Genomic DNA, 20,236 nt, shown 5'->3' with positions numbered 1-20,236 from the left:
CTCTATAATATATGGTTCTTGAAGCTGGCTTCCTTGCATTAATCAAGGTAGAGACAACTGACCCAGAAAGCCCACGTTTCTTCAGAAGGTGGGTTTCAATAGCCAAGCCTTTAAATTTAGAATTCGAAAGGTAGGATGGAATATAGGCCCCTGTGAGAGTAGGTCTGGCCATAGTGGAAGGGACCATGGATCCTCCACCGCCAACTTTACGATTTCTGCATACCAGGACCTTCTGGGCCACCAGAATTACCAGCTTTCTTTCCAGCTTGATCCTGCAAAGTCATGGCAGCAACTGAATAGGGAGAAATGCATAAATCAGTGAGAACTGATCCCACGGGGTCACCAACACATCTGTTCCGCATGCGAGTGGATCCCTCATCCTGGACATAAAGTTGACCAACTTCATGTTGAACCTGGATGTCAGAAGATCTACGTCCGGAGTCCCCCATTTCTGGCAAACAGCCAGAAAACTGTCGGAGTGAAGAGATCATTCCCCTGGGAGAAACTGCTGGCAGCTCAAGAAGTCCACCTGCCAATTCTCTACTCCCGGAATGAAAAATTCTGATAGGCACGGAACATCCCTTTCTGCCCAAGTTAGGATATGGTTCACCTCCCTCTGTGCTTCAAGACTCCTGGTGCCCCCTTGGTGATTGATGTAAGCCACAGCTGTGGCATTGTCCGATTGGATCCTGACAGGACAACCCCGTAACCTGAATGTCCAGGCCTTTAGAGCCAGACCTGCTGCCTGGATCTCTAGGATGTTGATGGGCAAGGTCCTTTCTGTCGTTGACCACTGTCCCTGGACAGTTGTCTTTTCTAGCACTGCTCCCCAGCCTGAAAGGCTGGCATCTGTCGTTACCACCTTTCAGATAACTGGTCTGAAGGATTTTCCTTTCAGCAGATTCTGGGTTGGCAACCAACTGGGGACACCCTTAGGGACAGCCGCATTGGCAAGTCTAAAGCTTGAATCGTTTTTGTTCAAAGCAGACAGGATACTGTTTTGCAACAGTCTCAAATGGACTGGGCATAGGGAACAGCTTCGAATTAAGCCACCATCTTTCCCAACAACCTCATGCAAAGGTGAATGGAGGGATCTCCTTTCGACCTGACCATCTGCACCAGCAATCTTATGGAGTTGATCTTTGCCTGAGGCAAGAACACCTTTTTCTGAGCTGTGTCTATAATCAGACTCAAGTACTCCAGCCTTTTTAGCGGTTTTAAGGAAGACTTCTCTAGGTTGAAAATTCAACCTAGACTTTCCAGGTAACTGGTTGCAATGCGCACGCTCTGCTCCAAACGAGCCGCCGACTGGTCTATTAGAAATAGATCGTCTAGATACGCCAAGACTGTTATGCCCTGTGCCCTTAACCTGGCTAGAGGTGGGGCCAGAACTTTTGTAAACACCCGGGGTGCTGTAGCTAGCCCGAAGGGCAAGCCTACAAACTGAAAACGCTGTAGTTCCATCTCGAACCGCAGAAACCTTTGGTAAGCGGGAAATATAGGGACATGCAGATATGCATCCCTGATGTCAATAGACGCCAGAAGTTCTCCTCCATGTAGGATAGAAACCACTGGCCTGATCGACTCCATGCAAAAGGAGTGGATCTTCAGGAACGGATTTAGATATTTTAGATCTAAAATGGGTCTGACATCTCCACTCAGTTTTGGTAACGTGAAGAGGTTTGAATAAAACCCCAAACCTTGCTCTTCTGTGGGGATTTGTATGATCACCCCCTGAGCCAGTAATCGGTCTAGTGCCCGAAACAGAGATTGCCTTTTCCCTGGATCTTTGGGAACGTTTGACCTCAGTAAACGAGACAGTGGAAACTCCCAAAATTCTAGTTTGTACCCTAGAGACACCGTGGAGATGACCCATCTGTCCTGAATTTCCTCTTGCCAGACTTCTGAGTATTGCAGAAGTTTTCCCCCCACTCTGGCGAGGGGGGAGGCCCCCTTCATAACGAGGCTTTAGAATTCTGTTTTGCAGGTTTCCGCCGCCAGGACTTCTTTTGTGCCTGGGTCTGATCATCCCCAAATAGCCGATCCCCATGAAAAGGAAACCCAGTCAGGAGCCTATTGCATGGTGCTTCGGCTGACCAATTTTTTAAAAACACAGGATCCTATGCATGTATACTAGCACAAGCGCAAGGCGGGACGCCTGGTGAATAGAATCTTTAATGGCGTCTATGGCAAAAGATAAAGCTCTTGGTAGTTCGGCCAAATCCCGGGCTTGTTGTACAGGAACCTCTTTAAGGGCCTGTCTAAATTGGTCCTTTAGGGATTGACAGATGCCTATTGCAGTGACTGCAGGCTGAGTAATCGCACCTGCCAAAGAAAAAGAGGATTTAAACAGGAATTCCAAACTTTAACTGTTGGATCCTTAAGCATTTGTGCATTGTCTACTGGACAAGTTAGACTTTTATTCACACTGGAAATCACAGCGTCAACTGCTGGTACATTCCATCTTTTGGTGAGTTTCTCCTCTATGGGACAGAGAGCTAAGAATCTCTTTGGAGGGAGAAAATGCTTATCCGGGTGACACCATTGAGCAAAAATAAGCTGTTCCAATAATGCATGAACAGGAAACGCATGCAAAGGCTGTGAGGGTTTTAAGGAACCCAAAGAAGAAACGGAACTTTCAGCTGACTCTGTTAGGGGTAGCTTGAAAGTGGAACGAACCATCTCTGTAAGAGATTGCACCAGCAATTTTTCAGATTGCGAGGCTGAAAAGGGTTCATCCACCGTTGTTTCCTCTGCAGAGGAGTAATCGGTTTGTCTTTCTTCCTGGTCGCCTGAAGGTAATACCTCATCCTCTACCCACTCTCTCCTTGGTGAAAGGTCTAAGGAGGGGGAGGGGGATCTAACACGCTTCCTATCCTTTTGGATGGAGGATGCGATTAAAGCCGCTAATCTTTTTTCTAGGCCCAGCAGGGCGGAGGAAAATGCAGTCAGGTATACAGGGGCTGAGATGTGAGAAGCAGCTGCACCCCCAATTGGTTTTGATGACTCACCCTGGCTTGCCCCATCTGGTATTTCAGGAGAGGATGACAGTGTGGAGGCACGACTGGAGTTCCAGCGGCTGGGGGTGGAATTTTTGGTACCTTCTTAGGCTCCATGCACACTAGGAGCAGAAAAAAACGTCAACGTTTTTAGCTTTAAAAACGTGGCATAAAAGACACAAAGAAAGCATATTGTACAAAGTTTAGGTGAGTCTATGAGAATTTAAGCATTTTAGTTTATAGGCGTTTTTGCACTACACGCCCCTCTGCAAAAGTTTTACTCCCAAAATAACCAGAATGCATTTCACGCTGCATTGCATTTTTACTAAAAAACGTTGAAACTTGACGTTCAGAAGAGATAAGAGGAGTTTAGGAGAGACTGACGTTTTCACAGCTCCTAAACTTGTCCAGAAAATGCGATAGAGAAGGGTTTTTTTTTCCTGCCTCTGAACTGCCCTGACAGAAAACGCCTGTAGTAGTCATAATGTGCAAAGACACATAGAACACACTAGAAGTGCCTCTAGAGGCAGGAGAAAAAAACGTCAAACGCCTGTAGAATTGGCGTTTTTTTAAGGCCAGTGTGCATGGAGCCTTAGTGGTATCTTTTTTGGAAGCCATAGTGCTAAGCACAAAAGCAGAGGCACTAAGTAAATGCACTATATGCTAAGCAATAGTCTAGCAATACAAATGCCGCTATAAAGTTCAGCTTGTTGCTGAGTAAAATGTATTTCCTATGCTGGAAATGCCTGTATGCATCTTTTCCTTACGTGCCCCCAGCGCTCCTGTGTCCTGTGTGTCAGACCACCATCTCTCCAGTTGCATTCAAGGTAGAGATCTCCGGCTTGAGAAACGTCTTGTTTTAAATGTCTCAGTTGCAAGCTCTGCTCGAGCCCTAGCTCCTGCGCTGGGACGCTACGTCCCGCACACGGCGCCAAGCCTAAGCCACACCCCCTCGCTCATTAACCCGCACCCCCTCTTGTTTAAAATTAACAGTAGTCCACGCGCGCACGCGGACGCTATTCGGGTCTGGCAGTGCAGACCCGTAAGAGGGGAGGCGCTTCACTTTATGGCTACTGTGGGGAATAAATATACAGATAGGGAATCTGCCGCCGCACCCCCCCGAGGGGGGGAGGGGGGGGGGGGGGGGGGGAGTACAAACTGTTGTTGTACCTCCCAACCCCTTAGTTCCCCCAGGGGGGAGAAGAACATGCTGCAAACCTTGTTCAAGATTAGGAATCCCCCCTGGCTGCTGAGACCACACACATGCTGTTTTAGCTGGACACTGAGCTGACTGAGAAGCAACCTTGCACATAGTGGAGACCCTCTAGTGGAGACTTTAAGGCATGACAACATTTTACTCATGGAAGAAAAAAACCATAGGTGGACTTTCTACAGTTCCTAGGCTTCTTCCCTTACCTTATCCTCACCGCAGGATACTGCTGTGACAGACAGATCCAAACTTCACCCATCACGACAGGCTGTGTTAACAAACCTTCAAGGACTGGGTCTCTTTTTATCAGGGTTCCACTCCCTTGGACCTGTATTAGCACCCTGCCATAAAATCTTTAGGTAATGTAAGCATGACCAAAAAGCTCTGGGTCCCGGGGTCCAGCCCTGCAAGGAGAGGCGTTATAGGCAAAACCTTGTACTTCGTATACAAGGCCCGGGTACCATCCACCTTGGCCTCAGTGGCACTTTGGATGGATCCGGTCTATGTTGGCTGTTTAAATCCAGCAAGGATCCCTCCAGTGGAGCTCCTCAGAGCACATCTTCACTCATGACCAACACCTTAGACACTGGCGAAAAAACTGAGGTACGCCTGGTGGGAGGAGGGGTTATATAGGGAGTGAACTTCCTGTATTGGATATACCAGTGTCCATCACCTGAAGGTGCCTATATACCCACATAGTGATTACTATGGTGCTGTGTGTCCCGTGATGTACAATAAAAAAGTTATATACTTACACTGGGATCACCGTTTCGATATTTGTGTATCGTAATCATATCTCCTCTCAAGCGTCTCTTCTCCAGGGAGAATAAATTTAGCGCTTGTAGCTGTTTCTCATTGAGGTCCTCCAGTCCCCATATTAATTTAGTTGTCCTTCTTTGGGCTCGCTCCTGCTCCCGCACATCCTTTCTGAGGATTGGTGACCAGAACTGGACGGAATACTCTAGATGTGGCCAAACCAGAGTTTTATAAAGTGGTAGAATTATCGTCTTATCTCTGGAGTAAATTCCCTTTTTAATACTTGCTAATATTCTGCTGGCTTTGGTAGCCGCAGCTTGACACTGCATGCTATTGCTCTGTCTGTCTTCTAATAGGACCCCCAGATTCTTCTCCATCCTGGAAGCCCCTAGGGATTCTCCCCCTAAAAAGTAACTTGCTTATATATTTTTACCCCCCAAGTGCATTACCTTATACTTACCAGTATTAAACTCCATTTGCCATGTAGTAGCCCACTAAATTAATATATTCAGGTCCTCTTGTAAAGTTTCTATATCCTGCTGTGTTGTTGTTGTCCTGCATATTTTTGTGCCGTCAGCAAACACTGAGATCGAGCTATTTATCCCATCCTCTATATCATTTATAAATAAATAAAACAGAATTGGTCCCAGGACAGAGCCCTGGGGTACCCCACTAACCACTCTAGACCTTCTGAGTACACGTTATTTATCACAACCCTTTGGACCCGCCCTCATAGCCAATTTTCTATCCAGGTACAAACCCTATGGTCCTTGCCTACAGACCTCAGCTTGTAGATTAAGCGTTTGTGGGGGACTGTATAAAATTCTTTTGCAAAATCCAAAATTCACTGGAGTACCACATTCACTGGAGTACCTTGATGGCAGCTCATTTCCTCGTAGAATGTTAATAGGTTGGTTTAGCAAGAGCGACCCATGCTGATTACTGCTAATGATACTGTTTTCATCAGCAAATTCCTGGATATGGTCTCTTATCATCCCCTCAAATAGTTTACAAAACTATTGATGTTAGACAGACAGGCCTATAGTTTCCAGTAATATATCTCTGCCCTTATCTGAATATCGGTACCACGTGCGCTTTTCGCCAATCAGCTAGTACCAATCCTGTCAGTATGCTGTCCATGAAGATTAGAAATAGCGGTCTGGCTATAACCTGAATGAGTTCTTTAAGGACTCTCGGGTGTAAGCCATCTAGTTCCTGTGATTTATTTATGTTAAACTTCTCTAATCCTTTCTGGATTCTGGCTTCTGTTAGCCTCAAGTGCAGTTCCTGTGGCACGTTGCTAACCCTACTGTCGTGGTTGGTATACCCATCCTTTTCCTGTGTGAAGACTGAAAAGAAGAAAAGCATTTAGCTCAGCTGTCTCCTCCTTGTCATCTGTGACCACCTTCCTTTACTCGCCCTTTATGGGGCCTATGTGTTCCGGCCCTGCCTTTTTACTGTTAATAGATTTAAGAAACTTCTTGGGATTATTTTTGCTTTCCTCCGCTGTGGCTCTCATATTCTTTTTTAGCCACCCCGATTGCGTTTTTACACCTCACATTGCATTCCTTGTATTGTTTGAATGCTGACACTGACCCCTCCGCTTTGTACATTTTAAAGGCCATTTTTTTGTCCTTTATATGACATTTTACTTTTTGGCTCTGCCACCCAGGTTTAACCTTTGTTCTTCTATATATATTACCCCTTGGAAAGCACTTGGTGATACATTTATTTAATATATTCCTAAAGCATTCCAATATTTCCTCTGTGTTCAATGGTCCAACGATTTGGTCCCACTTAATATCCTGCAACATTGAGCACAGTTTAGAAAAGTTGGCTCTTTTGAAATTTAGTGTTCTTGTACTCCCCTCCTGCCTCCCTTTCCAATGATTTATGTGAAATGTAATCTTGTGGTTGCTAGTTGCCAAGTTGTCCCATATTTTCACATCTGGAATCAGATCTGTATCGCTTGCAATTAAAATATCTAGCAATGCGTTACTCCTAGTTGGGGAATCCACCAATTGGGGCATGAAGCTGCCTGTAGAAAATTTAACAAATGACGGGCCTTTAATGAGTGGGCTGTGCCCTCCGCCCAGTCAATGTGGAGATAGTTGAAGTCCCCCATTATGATGACATTTCCATGTCTTGCTGCCATTTCTAATTGTGGAAGGAGATCCAACTCCACATCTTCCCTCAGGTTCGGGGGCCTGTAACATACCCCCACTAGTAATTTCCCACTTACTTCCACCCTTTGGAGTTCCACCCATACGGACTCCACCTCCCCCCTTGCCCCATCACTGATGTCATTCCGCTCTTCTACCCGTAAATCATTCCTGATATATAGACACACACACACCCATCTCCCTCTCCTACCCTCCCTAACCCTCCGATACAAGGAAAACCCCTGGATGTTTGCCCGCCAGTCATATTAGCTAACGCACCTGACTCCAACTTTCTTTTTCAAGAACTTTTTTGAAATTCTAAACATTTATCATTCCTGCAGCAGGATGGTCAAGTGTTCATTTTATATTGTATGCCTTCGTCTGTATGTGAATTTGGTAAGTATATGGCAATTCTCACTTCACTGAAGATGATTTACTAAAGACAAATCCACTTTGCACTACAAGTGCACTACAGGTGCACTTCCTAGTGCACTTGAAAGTAGATCCGAGGGGAAGATCTGAAATGAGAGGAGGCTCTGATGATTTTATCATCCAATAATGTACAAGCAAAAAAGCTGTTTTTTGTTTTCCTTGCATGTCCCCCTCAGATCTACAGCAACTGCACTTCCAAGTGCACTTGCAGTGCAAAGTGGATTTGCCTTTAGTAAAACCCCCCCCCATGTTGTATTTCTCTTTGGAATTGCATTTCTATTATTTTTATCACAGCTGTTATATACTGCATGTGACCTTAAGGGCCCTTTCACACGGGCGAATAAATTGAGTTGGCCTATCAGTTTTTCAGATGAACCCGATTGCACCCTCCAGTCTCCTCTATGGAGTGGTAGATGTCAACAACATGTGTCCATTGACACCTGCCGACATCCTATTTGCTAAAAATAGATTGATGAGATCTGGTCCCCATCCATCTGGCGGATAGGATCGGATGGCAGTTGGGTATAAACAGACAAGCAGTCCGTTTACATTCGACCACCCATAGAGGAAAGCGGGCTGTGTCTGTGTCCACTATGCATAAGTAGAGTGGACATGGACCAGCCATCTGCCAGCTCAGCTGGCATCAGTAGACGGAGTCCGCCTGCTCAGCAGGGAATCTAACGGAGCCTGCAAGTGTGTAAGGGGCCTAATAGTTTTTGCTGTTCTATTTCTGTGTACATCACTGTACGCTGTGACATTTCTTTGCCACGTCTCTATTTTATAAAAGTCTGTAAACAAAAAAAAAAGAGAATGTATAAACAGACAACAGGTGGCAGTCTTGCAAATCTGGGATACAAAAGATCAGATCTTGGTAAGTCTGCATCTGTGGAGGGTGGGATCAGTTAGATCAGGACAAAGAGGGGGAAAAAGGTATAATGTTGTTTTGAAGTGTACTTATCCTTAAATCAAGGAATAAGAAGTCAACAGTCTCTGAAACAAGATAGCAAGAGCAAAGACTTGACCCTTAAAGGAGAAGTCCAGCCAAAGCTAGTTTGACTGTACTTCTCCAGTGGATCACAAGATGCAGTTCGTTTTGCACTCCTGTAACCCGTTTTCAGCAGAGAGCTGGTTGAAGTGCACTCTCTGCACAAAAGTCAGTCCAGGCACCGCGTCACCGAAGTCTGGATCCGCCAGGTGCCTGGACTGACACCCGGCTCAGCCTCTCAGTAAGCTGCTGAGAGCCTGAGCTGGCAGCCCTCTCCACAGACCAGCACTTCTATGAGCAAGGAGAGGGAAAAGCAGAGAGCTGTGACTGACAGTCTGCAGCTACCTGCTTATGGAGCTCTGAAAACCGAGTGATCAGCAGTGTTCAGTCGCTCGGTTCTCAGTGTAGAGGCGCCGGGGGACAGAGAAACAGAAATAGCTTTTTGTCTTTGTTGAAAATATTTAGTGGTGTTCAATTTCGGGTCTAAATAATTTTGTTCAACCTGTGATGAGCTATAATTAGAACATTTCTCATCCATGTCTATGTTTAGTGTGAAATAAATGCTGAACAGGTTCAAGAAAATGCAACTGAAAGAGGAAGAAGTATGTACAAGTGTATCAGAATTCAATGTGCACAATCCAATAACATGTGAACCACAACAAAAATAGGTGCTAAAACTTGTGCTAGAAAAGTTGCTGGCCGACACCCATAAATGATTCTAAACGTACTATACTAAATATCAAAAAATGATGTAGCGCAACTCTCAAAGAAATAAACATAATATATAAACACAAAAATATGTGCAATAAATGCTGTATAAAAATATAGTCCAATGAATATTTAAACATATGAAGAAAAAAAAAAAAAATCAAGAAAAAAAACTATATCCAACTTGAAACCACTTCAATCACCACTGTGACATGTTATACGAAACGTGAATTCCACCACACTTGTAGATGAGCCTCTCACCTCACTGCCATGACCGCTGCATTACCAGTAAGTCTCACCATGCATTTTTCCTTCTCTGGGGATGAAGAAAACAGCTACTGTCTTCAATGCCTCTTATTCAGATGGATGGATGGGTTGGTAGATTCCAATCCCTACAGCATGCATGCAGGAAGTAATAGCACACAGACCTAGTGTCTATACATGTTTTCTTCATCCCCAGAGAGGGAAAAATGTGTGGTGAGACCTACTGGTAATACAGGGGTCATGGCAGTGAGGTGAGAGGCTCATCCACAAGTGGTGGATTCACGTCTCGTATAACATGTCACAGTGGTGATTGAAGTGGATTCAAATTGGATATCATTTTTTTCCTGATTTTTTTCTTCATAAGTTTGGATATTCATTGGACAATATTTTTATACAATATGTACAAGTGTAGGACTTTAAACTCAGGCCATATTGTACACAATAACTTACAATACATACCAGTATTAGTCCAGATATCAGGGATGATGTGCCAGTAAGAGCAACATAGAACTTTGGAGTCAGTGTACTGATAAAAGCAGACACTAAAACAGAAACACAAGACACATTTATAAGCATTATTTATATAATGAAGTGTTGAATAACAATAAAAAGCAATATAATTAGTAAAAATTACAGATTTTATATTCGGATAACAAATTGGTTAAATGTCTGGACTCCAAGGGGTTGATTTACTAAAACCGGAGAGTGCCAAATCTGGTGCAGATCTGCATAGAAACCAATCAGCTTCCAGGCTTTTTTTTTGTCAAAGCTTAAATGAACAAGTTGAAGTTAGAAGCTGATTGGCTACCAAGCACAGCTGCATTAGATTTTGCACTCTCCAGTTTTAGTAAATCAACCACCAATAATATTTGTGGATAGTGCATCAAGTGGATCCTTGGAGCATAGTGTTAGACTCCATCCACACTTGTACAACTCCAAAGTTGCAGGACTTTAAAGTGTAACTTTGGTACAACTTTGGATGGGTGAGACTTGAATGTAACTTGTTGTCCCACTGCAAAGTCGGATCCACTGTTGCATGTAAAACATTCAGGTATGACTTTCACGCAACTTTTGAGGATTAACATTGAAGTCTATGACCCTCAAGTTGCATGAAAGTCTGACCAAAGTAGTGCATGAACTACTCTGAAGTCGCTGCACATATAAGAATAATTATCATTGGAAAACATAGGGTACGATTTGTCACACGAGTGTGAATAGGGTGTAAATGTACAATTATACCAGTCTGAAGCTGCCTAGCTTAAAGGCCCATTCACACTGCATGAACAGCTACCAAAGAGCAAGCCGCAGCTCTTTACCTGTCTGCAGTAGGGGGCAGTGTTGTGCATGAGTTAGTGCATCACACACTTTTTTTTTTTTTTTTTAACACTGAACTGTATTATAAGTGTATGAAAGTACACTCTATTCATGCCACTGTATAGCTGTGTGAAGCACTGCTGTATACAGACATGCGATTCTGTCGCACGCTGCAATAAAATGTCTGCGCTGCCTTGCAGTGTGAATAGGACACGCAGAAGACAATTGTTTTCTGTGTGTCCTTGTAGTGATCTGCATTTTACAATGCAGTAAAACATCGGTCACCACACATAATGTGAGTTGGCCATTAATCTATGCAGATAAAAAAGTTACAAATTATCGAAACTCTATAATCATTATTATATAATTAAATGCATTGTTAAAAATATAAGCAGTGTAAGTACTAAAGTTGAACTGGTATAAGGCTTTAGGCATATGATAGGAAAACAAAGTAGATATGGTGCTGTTCTACTACTAACACATAATGATGTAAAAATACTTAAGCTGCTTCTTTTTGGAAAAAACCTGAAGACTGAAAAGATATTACACTATATAAATTGTAAGTGTGTGACACAAAATAAACTAAACCAAAATTACTTGTGCAGTGTGATCTTGCATTAAAGATCAACCACAATGTGTACTCCTTGGTATAGAAAACCAGTATATATGATAACCAAAACACTATAAAAACTGTTATGCATGCTGAAACACTCTAAGGTGGAATTTGTGATTAATATACTTATATCTGATACCCGTTAAGATAGAGGTAAAATTAATACACCAAAATACTAGATAAATTGTTGTGCATACTGAAACAATATAAGTGCAATAATTAATATACTTTTTAAAGTGCTATTCCTATTGTTAAACCTACACCAAGCAGATTTTCTATGCCTGCATTTCCTTATTACCCATTTCAAATAAACTAATAAAAATCATTGAAAAAAAACAAAAATTCCTAAAGTGAATTGTAAAGTGCTCTTGTGCCCGTGAAAAAAATCCTCTTTTCTCTGGATACGTTGAGGCTTCATTCACACCTGAGCGTTTTTAGCTCGAAAAAGGCTTGTAAAACACTCGAAAAAACACCTGAAAAACCAAGTTAGACTTACCGGTAACTTGTTTTCCAGAAGTCTTTCAGGACAGCACCTGAGAGATAGCGACTCCACCCACCAGAAACAGGAAACACCTTCTTCCTCCAAACTTTAAAGGGAGGCGCCTCCCTACCATACCTCAGTTGTAGTAGAGAAGACCTCCGGCCCCGGCTGGAACACATAAACACATACGTTAGTCACAGCATAGTATATTAAATACAATAGGGCGGGATGTTGCTGTCCTGAAAGACTTCTGGAAAACAAGTTACCGGTAAGTCTAACTTGGTTTTTCCCAAGGCATCTTTCAGGACAGCACCTGAGAGGATAACAGAGACTTACCCTCTTAGGGCGGGACAACAGCTTGCAGGACCTTTCTGCAAAACGCCTGATCATTAGCAGATGTGAGGTCCAGCCTGTAACGTTTCACGAATGTGTGAAAACTCGACCATGTTGCTGCCTTGCAAATTTGTTCAGGGGTGGCACCAGCTCTCTCTGCCCAAGTGGCTGCTAGTGCTCTTGTTGAGTGCGCACAAATTCCTGCTGGTGGAGACACACCTGCATGCGAATAAGCCTCTGAAATGGATAGTTTCAGCCACCTTGCTAAAGAAACCTTAGAAGCCTGGCAACCTTTCCTGTTGCCCGAGAAAAGCACAAACAGCGAATCTGAACGTCTAAAGGACTTTGTTTTTTCCAAATAGCATAACAAAGTCCTTCTGACATCCAACATGTGGAAACAAGTCTCCTTCTCCCCAGCTGGGTTGGGGCAGAAGGTTGGAAGTATAATGTCCTGAACACGATTCTGTAGTTAAGAATTTCTGATCTGTCCTAAGTATAACCCTATCAGGAAAGATAAACTAATAGGGTTCCTTAATTGATAAAGCGTTAAGCTTACTGATCCTGCGTGCAGAGACCATGGCAATCAGAAACACAGATTTAAAAGTGAGATATCTGAGTGGCCCATTTAGGAAAAAACTTAAGCGGTGCTGGTCTGGATCTTGTAAGAGATCTAAAGAATCTGGTTACCAACGGATTTGAGGCCACAGATCTTTCTAAGAACACTGCTAGCGCAGCAACCTGCACCTTCAAGGTACTAACTGCTAGCCCCCTGTCGGCTCCATCCTGTAAAAATTCAAGAATGGTAACAAGACTCCCTGGGTCCTGGGCAGATGAATTACACCATGTATTATAAACCCTCCAGACCTTGGAATAAATGTCCCTAGTCACCTTTTTCCTACTTGATAATAGTGTTGAAATCAATCGGTTGGAAAAGCCCTTGCTTCTTAGGACCTGCTCTTCAGATACCAGGCTGTGAGAGCCAAAGTGGCTACCTCTGGATGATTTACAGGACCTTGTAATAGTAAATTGTGCCTGAGGGGCAGATGCCAATAAGGCTGGACCGCCATTCTCAGAACGGTTGAAAACCAGGCCCTTCTTGGCCAAAAGGGCGTGATTAGGATAACTGGTACCATTTCTTTCTGAATTTTCCTTAATATTAAGGGAATTAACTGGAATGGGGGGAAAGCATAGCAAAGATGGAATTTCCATGGATACGCCAGAGCATCTGTCCCTAGTGACCAGTCGTGACTGTTTAGGGAAAAAAATAGCGGAACCAGGGCATTCTCCTTTGAGGCGAACAGGTCCACTTCTGGCAGCCCCCATTTTTCGGCAATCATAGCGAACACCTCTGGGTTCAGAGACCATTCTGCTTCCTGAATGGGGTTTCTGCTCAGGAAATCCGCCACCCTGTTCAGGGACCTTTTAGGTGGACCGCTGATAGAGACAGCAAGTGTCCTTCTGCCCACCGAAGAATGTCCATGGCTAGTACTTGCAGCGATTTGCTCCTTGTACCTCCCTACCTGTTTATATAAGCCACGGCCATGGCATTGTCTGTTAGTATTTGAACATGCTGAGCCTGAAGACCCTGAGCAAATGACTTCAGAGCCAAGTCGATCGCTTTGAGCTCTCTCCAGTTTGAGGACTTTGTCGCCTCTTTCCTGGACCAGTTTCCCTGAGTGAAACCCTTTTCTAGGTGGGCCCCCACCCCCAGGAACTGGCATCGGTTGTCAGCCTTTTTCCGATCGGAAAGGCCCAGACTAACCCCTCCGATAGGATATCCTGCCTCTTCCACCACCATAGTGACCTCTTCACCTGGGTTGGAATTTTTACTTCCGATTCTAGAGATTCCAAATTGTGATCCCAGGATCTCAGAAGAAAGGCCTGCAGATGTCTGAAGTGTAACCTTGCCCACTGAATAGCCGGCATTGACAAAGTCAGAACACCCAGAGCTGACATGACCCACGTTACCGTCAACTGCTGGTTGGTCTGCAGTAAAGACACTGTATCCTGGATCTTTTCCTTCTTCTCTGAAGGAAGAAAGATCCTTTGATCTACAGAATTTATTATATACCCTAGAAACCGAATCTCCTGAGATGGGTTCAGGGAAGATTTTTGGAGATTTAGAATCCATCCAAGAGACTCCAGATGGCTGCATGCTCTGCCTAAATTTTTCTGCAATTCCTCTCTTGAGGGGGCAAAAAATAGCACATCGTCTAAATAAGGAATTACTGCGATTCCCTGAAGACGAAGCGGAGCTAGTGCCTCTGCCATCACCTTGGTGAAAATTCGTGGTGCGGAAGATAGCCCAAAGGGTAAGGCTCTGAATTGTAGATACTGGATTCCGCCCTCCAACCTGAGATACTTCTGGGATTGGGATGAGATTGGAATATGCAGGTATGCATCTTTTAAATCCACTGACACCATGAAGCAGCCTGGAGTCAGATTTCTGACAGTGAAAATTTAGTCCATCTTGAACTTTCTGTACTTGATGGCTACGTTTAGCAGCTTTAGATTGAGAATTAATCAAAATCTTCCTGTTGGTTTTTTTTACCAGGAAGACATGCGAATAGAATCCCTCCCGCTGTTCTTTTGGTGGCACTGGGATTACTACACCCTGCTGCATTAGTTCCTCTAGAGAGGACTTCATGGCCAGGGCCCTTATTGGATCTCGAGGGGTATTTGTTAACAGAAACCTTCCTGGGGGGCTTCTGGAAAACTCGAGAGTATAGCCCTGCGAGAGAGAGGACATAATAAACTGATTTGAAGTTATACCTGACCACTGCGGAAGAAATTCTCCTAATCTTCCGCCAACCCGCAGGGACGAGTCATTGCGATTTCTCGGACTGTGAAGGAGGACGGAGGAGAATTCCGCTTTTACCCTTCGTTTTTTGTGCGGACCAATTTTTCCTCCTCCCCTAAAACTTACTATCCTGGTCTTGAGCTTTTTGAGGTCGAAAAAGACGTTTTGGGGCCTGCTTTTTCTTTTTGACCGGGAAGGACTTCTTTTTATCGGCAGTTCTGTCTAGGATATTATCTAAATCAGGGCCAAAAAGAAGGCAACCTTAAAAAGGAATCCCACAAAGTTTGCTCTTTGAAGCTGTATCCCCTGGCCAGGTTTTTAGCCATAAAGCTCTTCTTGCAGCATTTGTCAAAGCTGCAGACCTAGCTGACATTCTAATTTCTTCAGCCGAAGCATCCGCAATATAAGCCACTGCAGAGATCAGGGTAGGAAAGGAATCTAAGATCTCTTGTTTGGGTGAATCTGCCACTATATGTGATCTAAGCTGGTTCACCCAGTATTCCAGATTCCTGGCCACGCATGTTGTGGCCATTGCTGGCTTCAAATTGCTCATGATTGATTGCCATGATCTCTTGAGCAAAAGATCCATGCGTTTGGCCATTGGATCCTTCAGAACCCCCATGTCTTCAAAGGACAGGTCTGTGGATCTTGAGACCTGGGAAAATGCAGCATCCAACCTGGGCACCTTATTCCACACCGCAGAAGGGTCCTCCTCAAAAGGGAAGCGCCTTTTGTGGGCTCTGTAAAAAAAGGGTTTTCTCTCTGGATCTTGCCATTCTTTAGCAATGGCGTCAGAGATGACCGAATGGACCGGAAATGTTCGGCCCTTAGGTTCATTTAATCCCGCATACATGCGGTCATGAAGAGATAAGTCCTTCTTTTCCTCACTTAAGCCAAGCGTAACATGAATAGCTTTAAGGAGCCCGTCTACCTCCTCTAGGGATAGCTTAAATTTGGAAGGGGCCACCTCCGCCTCCGCCTCCTCACCTTCCTCTTCCGAATCTTTAACGGAAGGAGCAGGGGACTGCTCTTCCCTGGTTGAGGGGTCTTCAGATAAAGCTTCCACCACCGGGATAGAAAGGGAACCCTGAGAAGCCTCAGAAGTGGATGGCTGACTAGCAGCTGGATTAACTAAAGTCACGAAAAGTTTGAATCGTGGCATATAGTTCCTTCTTTACAGAGGCAACCAGGTCATCACAAACCGAAGCCGATTCCTCTTTGACTAAAGAAGTGATGCATGTACTGCACAGGGCTTTTTTCCAATTTTCTCCCATTTTGGCCCTGCAAGAAGGACATCTCTTTTTTGGGTCAGAGCTTTTAGCCTGTGAGAGAAAAAACAAAAAGGGAAAAAAACCAGGGGACCTTTTAGTGAGACCCAGTCTCAGCTTCACAAGAATCAACCACAGGTGCACTAAGAAGAAACCAGTCAGCCTCTAGTGCCCAGACAGGCCCCTTGCCACTAGGGGGTAGAGAAAAAAAAGGTATAGACCAAACTCAGGTAAAGGAAGAAAACAGACTTTAAACCGCTGCTCCTACCTGAGCTTTGCTGGCGCCTGTGCCTGTCCCCACCGCTGCAGACGCTGAGTCCTCTATCTCTGGTGTGCAGCTTTCCACTCGTGGCTTCATATGCCGCTTCCGGACTCCCATAGTGCATCTGCCCCTGGACCGGAAGCAGAAATAGGCGCCAGCTCCTGTCCTCCCTCCTCCTCCCTTGCGTCCAAGCCGGAAATGACGCTTTCGCTGACCCAGTGACCCGCTTTGTCACTTCCGGCGCGACCGCTGGCAAAATGGCGGCGGCGCACGCGCACTGCCGCTCCTACGGCCGCGCGGGTCACCGGATCTTCGGCTCTCACTGAGCACTAGGAGGGGAAGAGGAGCCCGATTCCTACCGCTGAAGATGCTTGGGTAGGCCGGGAGGACAGCGGGTCTCCTGTGGAGGAAAAAAGAGAAGGAAGCCCCGTCTCCCAGGAGCACCTGAGAGACCTTGACTCCCCTCCCAAAAGATGTTCCCTCCGGGCCGGAGGAAACACAAAAACTGAGGTATGGTAGGGAGGCGCCTCCCTTTAAAGTTTGGAGGAAGAAGGTGTTTCCTGGTTCCGGTGGGAGGAGTCGCTATCTCTCAGGTGCTGTCCTGAAAGACGCCTTAGGAAAAACGCCCAACAAGCAAAATCCCATTAATTTCAATAGCACCTGTTCATATCTTAGCATTTTGTCACCTGAAGCAAAATGCCTGAAACTCAAAAAAGTAGATGAGCTTCTTTTTAGGAAGATTACAGGCGTTTTTCTGCTTTTTACATTGGTGACCTTCTGACCTGTACAAAATCGCAGAAAAAAACGCAGTAAAATCGTGGTAAAAACGAGTGACTTTCTGCCTGAAAATGAAACACTCAGGTGTGAATGCAGCCTTAGACCCCTTTCACACTGAGGCGCTTTACAGGTGCTACAGCGCTAAAAATAGCGCCTGCATAGAGCCTCTCCTGTCTCTCCAGTGCGAAAGCCTGAGTGCACTTGCAGGACGGTAAAAAAAGTCCTGCAGGCTGCATCTTTGCAGCGCTGTAGGAGCGGTGAATACACCACTCCTAAAGTGCCCCTGCCCATTGAAACAATGGGGCAGTGCCGCCAAACCGCCGATGCAGCGGCGCTTTTAACCCTTTTTAGGCTGCTAGCGGGGGGTTAAAACTGCCCCCGCTAACGGCCGAATAGCGCTGCTAAAACAACGGTAAGGCACCGCTAAAAATAGCATACAGACTACTTAGTTACTAAAAATAGCAGCGCTTTACCGCTGACGCCCCGGCACTTTCAGTGTGAAAGGGCTCTTATGCTTAGCAGAGGATCTGTCCCCTGATCCCCTGCTGAGTTGAGTGAAGCGGATGGATGACAGGTCTGTGCCCACTCTGCTTGTGCTCTGCTCTATGGGTAGCCGGATGTAACCAGACTGGGGGTTCATGTACACCTCGTTCCCCTTCCGATCCGGCCAGCTGGAGTGGTACGGATCTCCCCTTCTGTTTTTTTTTCCAGATCAGATCGGAAATGGACACAAGGCTATTTACATCCAGAGCTCCATAGAGAACACACCCGGACTCGATCAGATCTCTCGTGTAAAGGGGCTTTAGGGGGTCTAGGACAACCTGAGTTTAGAGTAAGCGGGTTGAACGATGCTACAGTATTATTGGATTGAGGACAGCTTAAAAAAAAGGTACTAGGGAAGTCTCTGAATTGAAGGAGAACATTGAAGTAAAAGTGGGTTTAGCTATTTTAGCTTTTAATGGGCTTTAACCCTTTCGCTGCCAGGCCCTGTGCTCCATTTTGTACACTCAGGTGGCCAGACCATTTTTGCGATTTTTTCCTTTGCTTTTTTATTTTTCACTTATAGCTTTCAGAGTTTGTCAAAGACCCCCCAAACCATACATATTCTGAAAGCACATGATCAGTAGAATAAAAAGAATGTACTACTGATTTTTTAGACCCTGCGGTATTTGCACAAATGTTTATCAAACCAATATATTCACAAAAAATACACTAAAACCATTATTAGCAGATAAAAACACAGCTAATTTTACAAAATTCCTGCTAAATCCCTACTAAATATAAAAGCTTAATCTGTATGAAGTTAATAAATAACAAAAAAATAATAATTTTTACATTGCGGCTTTTTGCAAAATCCTACACAAAAATGTAAATATCCAAATTTCTCTAAAAATGTGAAGGTTTTCATTTTTCCCTTACAGCTTTAAGAATTTGTGACTGCCAAAAGCTAATTTTACAAAATTCCTGCTAAATCCCTACTAAATATAAAAGCTTAACCTGTATTGAGTTAATAAATAATTATTTGTAAATTTTAAATTGCGCCTTTTTGAGAAATAGTGAAAATCGGAGCTACGCAAAAGTTTTAGAAAATCTGGAGGTTTTCCATTTTCACTTACAGCTTTCAGAATTTGTAAAAGACCCCCCAAACCATACATTTTCTGAAAGCACATGGCCAGTAGAATAAAAAGAAGGTGCTACTGATTTTTAAGACAGCACGATATTTGCGCAAATGTTTATCAAAACAATATTTTCTCTAAACATACACTAAAATCATTAATAGTGCACATAAACACAACATAACAAAATTCCTGCTAAATTGATACTAAAGCATCGTTCACATGTGGCATACTAAAGTGTACGCCCATGGAGGTCCATGTTTACCCCCACAGAGATGCAGTGGTGTTCCATGCATCCCCGTACAGGTGGTCCCATTTATGTCAATTGGGATGCAACGGCTGCACAGGCAATAGTGCAACCCACATCCGTGTGGGTGTGGGTACATGACCCCAAACGCAGGCAGTGTGAGCTCAGGTACATGCATGCAGACCAACATGGATGTAAAATTGGGAGCAACAGCTCTGTTTGTGCAGTTGCTACATCCCAAATGACATCAATGGGACTACCTGCACAGGGATGCACGGAACACCTGTGCATCCCTGTAAATTTACGCTGTGAATGCCCTGTGTGAACAAGGCCACACCGATCGGATCTGCCTGTCCGTTTTTTAGGTGGGCCCAAATGGACCACCCATTGTTCTCTATGGAGAGGCTGATGTAAATGGACATGTGTCTGTTTACACCCGCCTGCATCCGATCCAGTCCAGTCCGCTAAAAACAGAGGGATGGGGATTCCATTCCCCATCCATCTAGCAGATCGGATCGGATGGTATCCGATGGAACTGGACAGGCGGTCTGTTTCTATCCGACCGCCCCATAGAGAATAGTGAGCTGTGTCCGCTCTGCATCAGCAGAGTGGACAGGACCTGTCATCTGCCTGCTCTGTGGGGATCAGCAGACAGATACCCTGCTGAGCAGGCAAATTTGCTTGACAGGGTCTGCTCCATGTGAAAGGTGCTGGGGTGCTGCCCCCCTGCAGGGTGCCGGACTCAAACGTTTGCATGAGTTTTTTTTTTTTAGCCACATGATTAGAGCCCGAGGCTCTATTTGGCTTGAAAAAGATTGGGCTCGGGGAGCAGAGCATTGCACCCCGAACCCACCCAATTGTGAAAATAGCGAATTAATATTTGCTATTGTCTTCCGGCTTCTCCTCCTGGCCAATCAGGACGGATCGGGTTGTCTGGGAGGAGAAGCTGAAGAAGCCCTGGAGGGGTGAGTGCGGTGGGGGGCGTCACCATGGAGGGGTGAGTGCGGGT

General features: G+C 44.8%; 1 protein-coding gene across 5 annotated transcripts in view; it reads right to left on the bottom strand.

Moving 5' to 3' along the window:
* Window positions 1–20,236, bottom strand: part of ST7L (suppression of tumorigenicity 7 like) — a 289,595-nt gene that overhangs the window by 249,382 nt on the left and 19,977 nt on the right. For 3 of the 5 annotated variants that reach the window (XM_073615725.1, XM_073615727.1, XM_073615726.1), the window contains exon 2: window positions 9,976–10,058. The exons of 1 other annotated variant lie outside the window; for it this stretch is intronic. In XM_073615725.1, coding sequence (XP_073471826.1) covers window positions 9,976–10,058 — 83 coding nt within the window. Of the gene's footprint in view, window positions 1–9,975; window positions 10,059–20,236 lie in introns of those variants that run through there. One more of the 5 variants, XM_073615729.1, reaches the window with a different exon arrangement.

The sequence above is a fragment of the Aquarana catesbeiana genome, linkage group LG02, assembly GCF_042186555.1.
Source record: "Aquarana catesbeiana isolate 2022-GZ linkage group LG02, ASM4218655v1, whole genome shotgun sequence".
Classification (NCBI taxonomy): Eukaryota; Metazoa; Chordata; class Amphibia; order Anura; family Ranidae; genus Aquarana; species Aquarana catesbeiana.
This window is presented reverse-complemented; position numbering and strand designations above follow the sequence as displayed.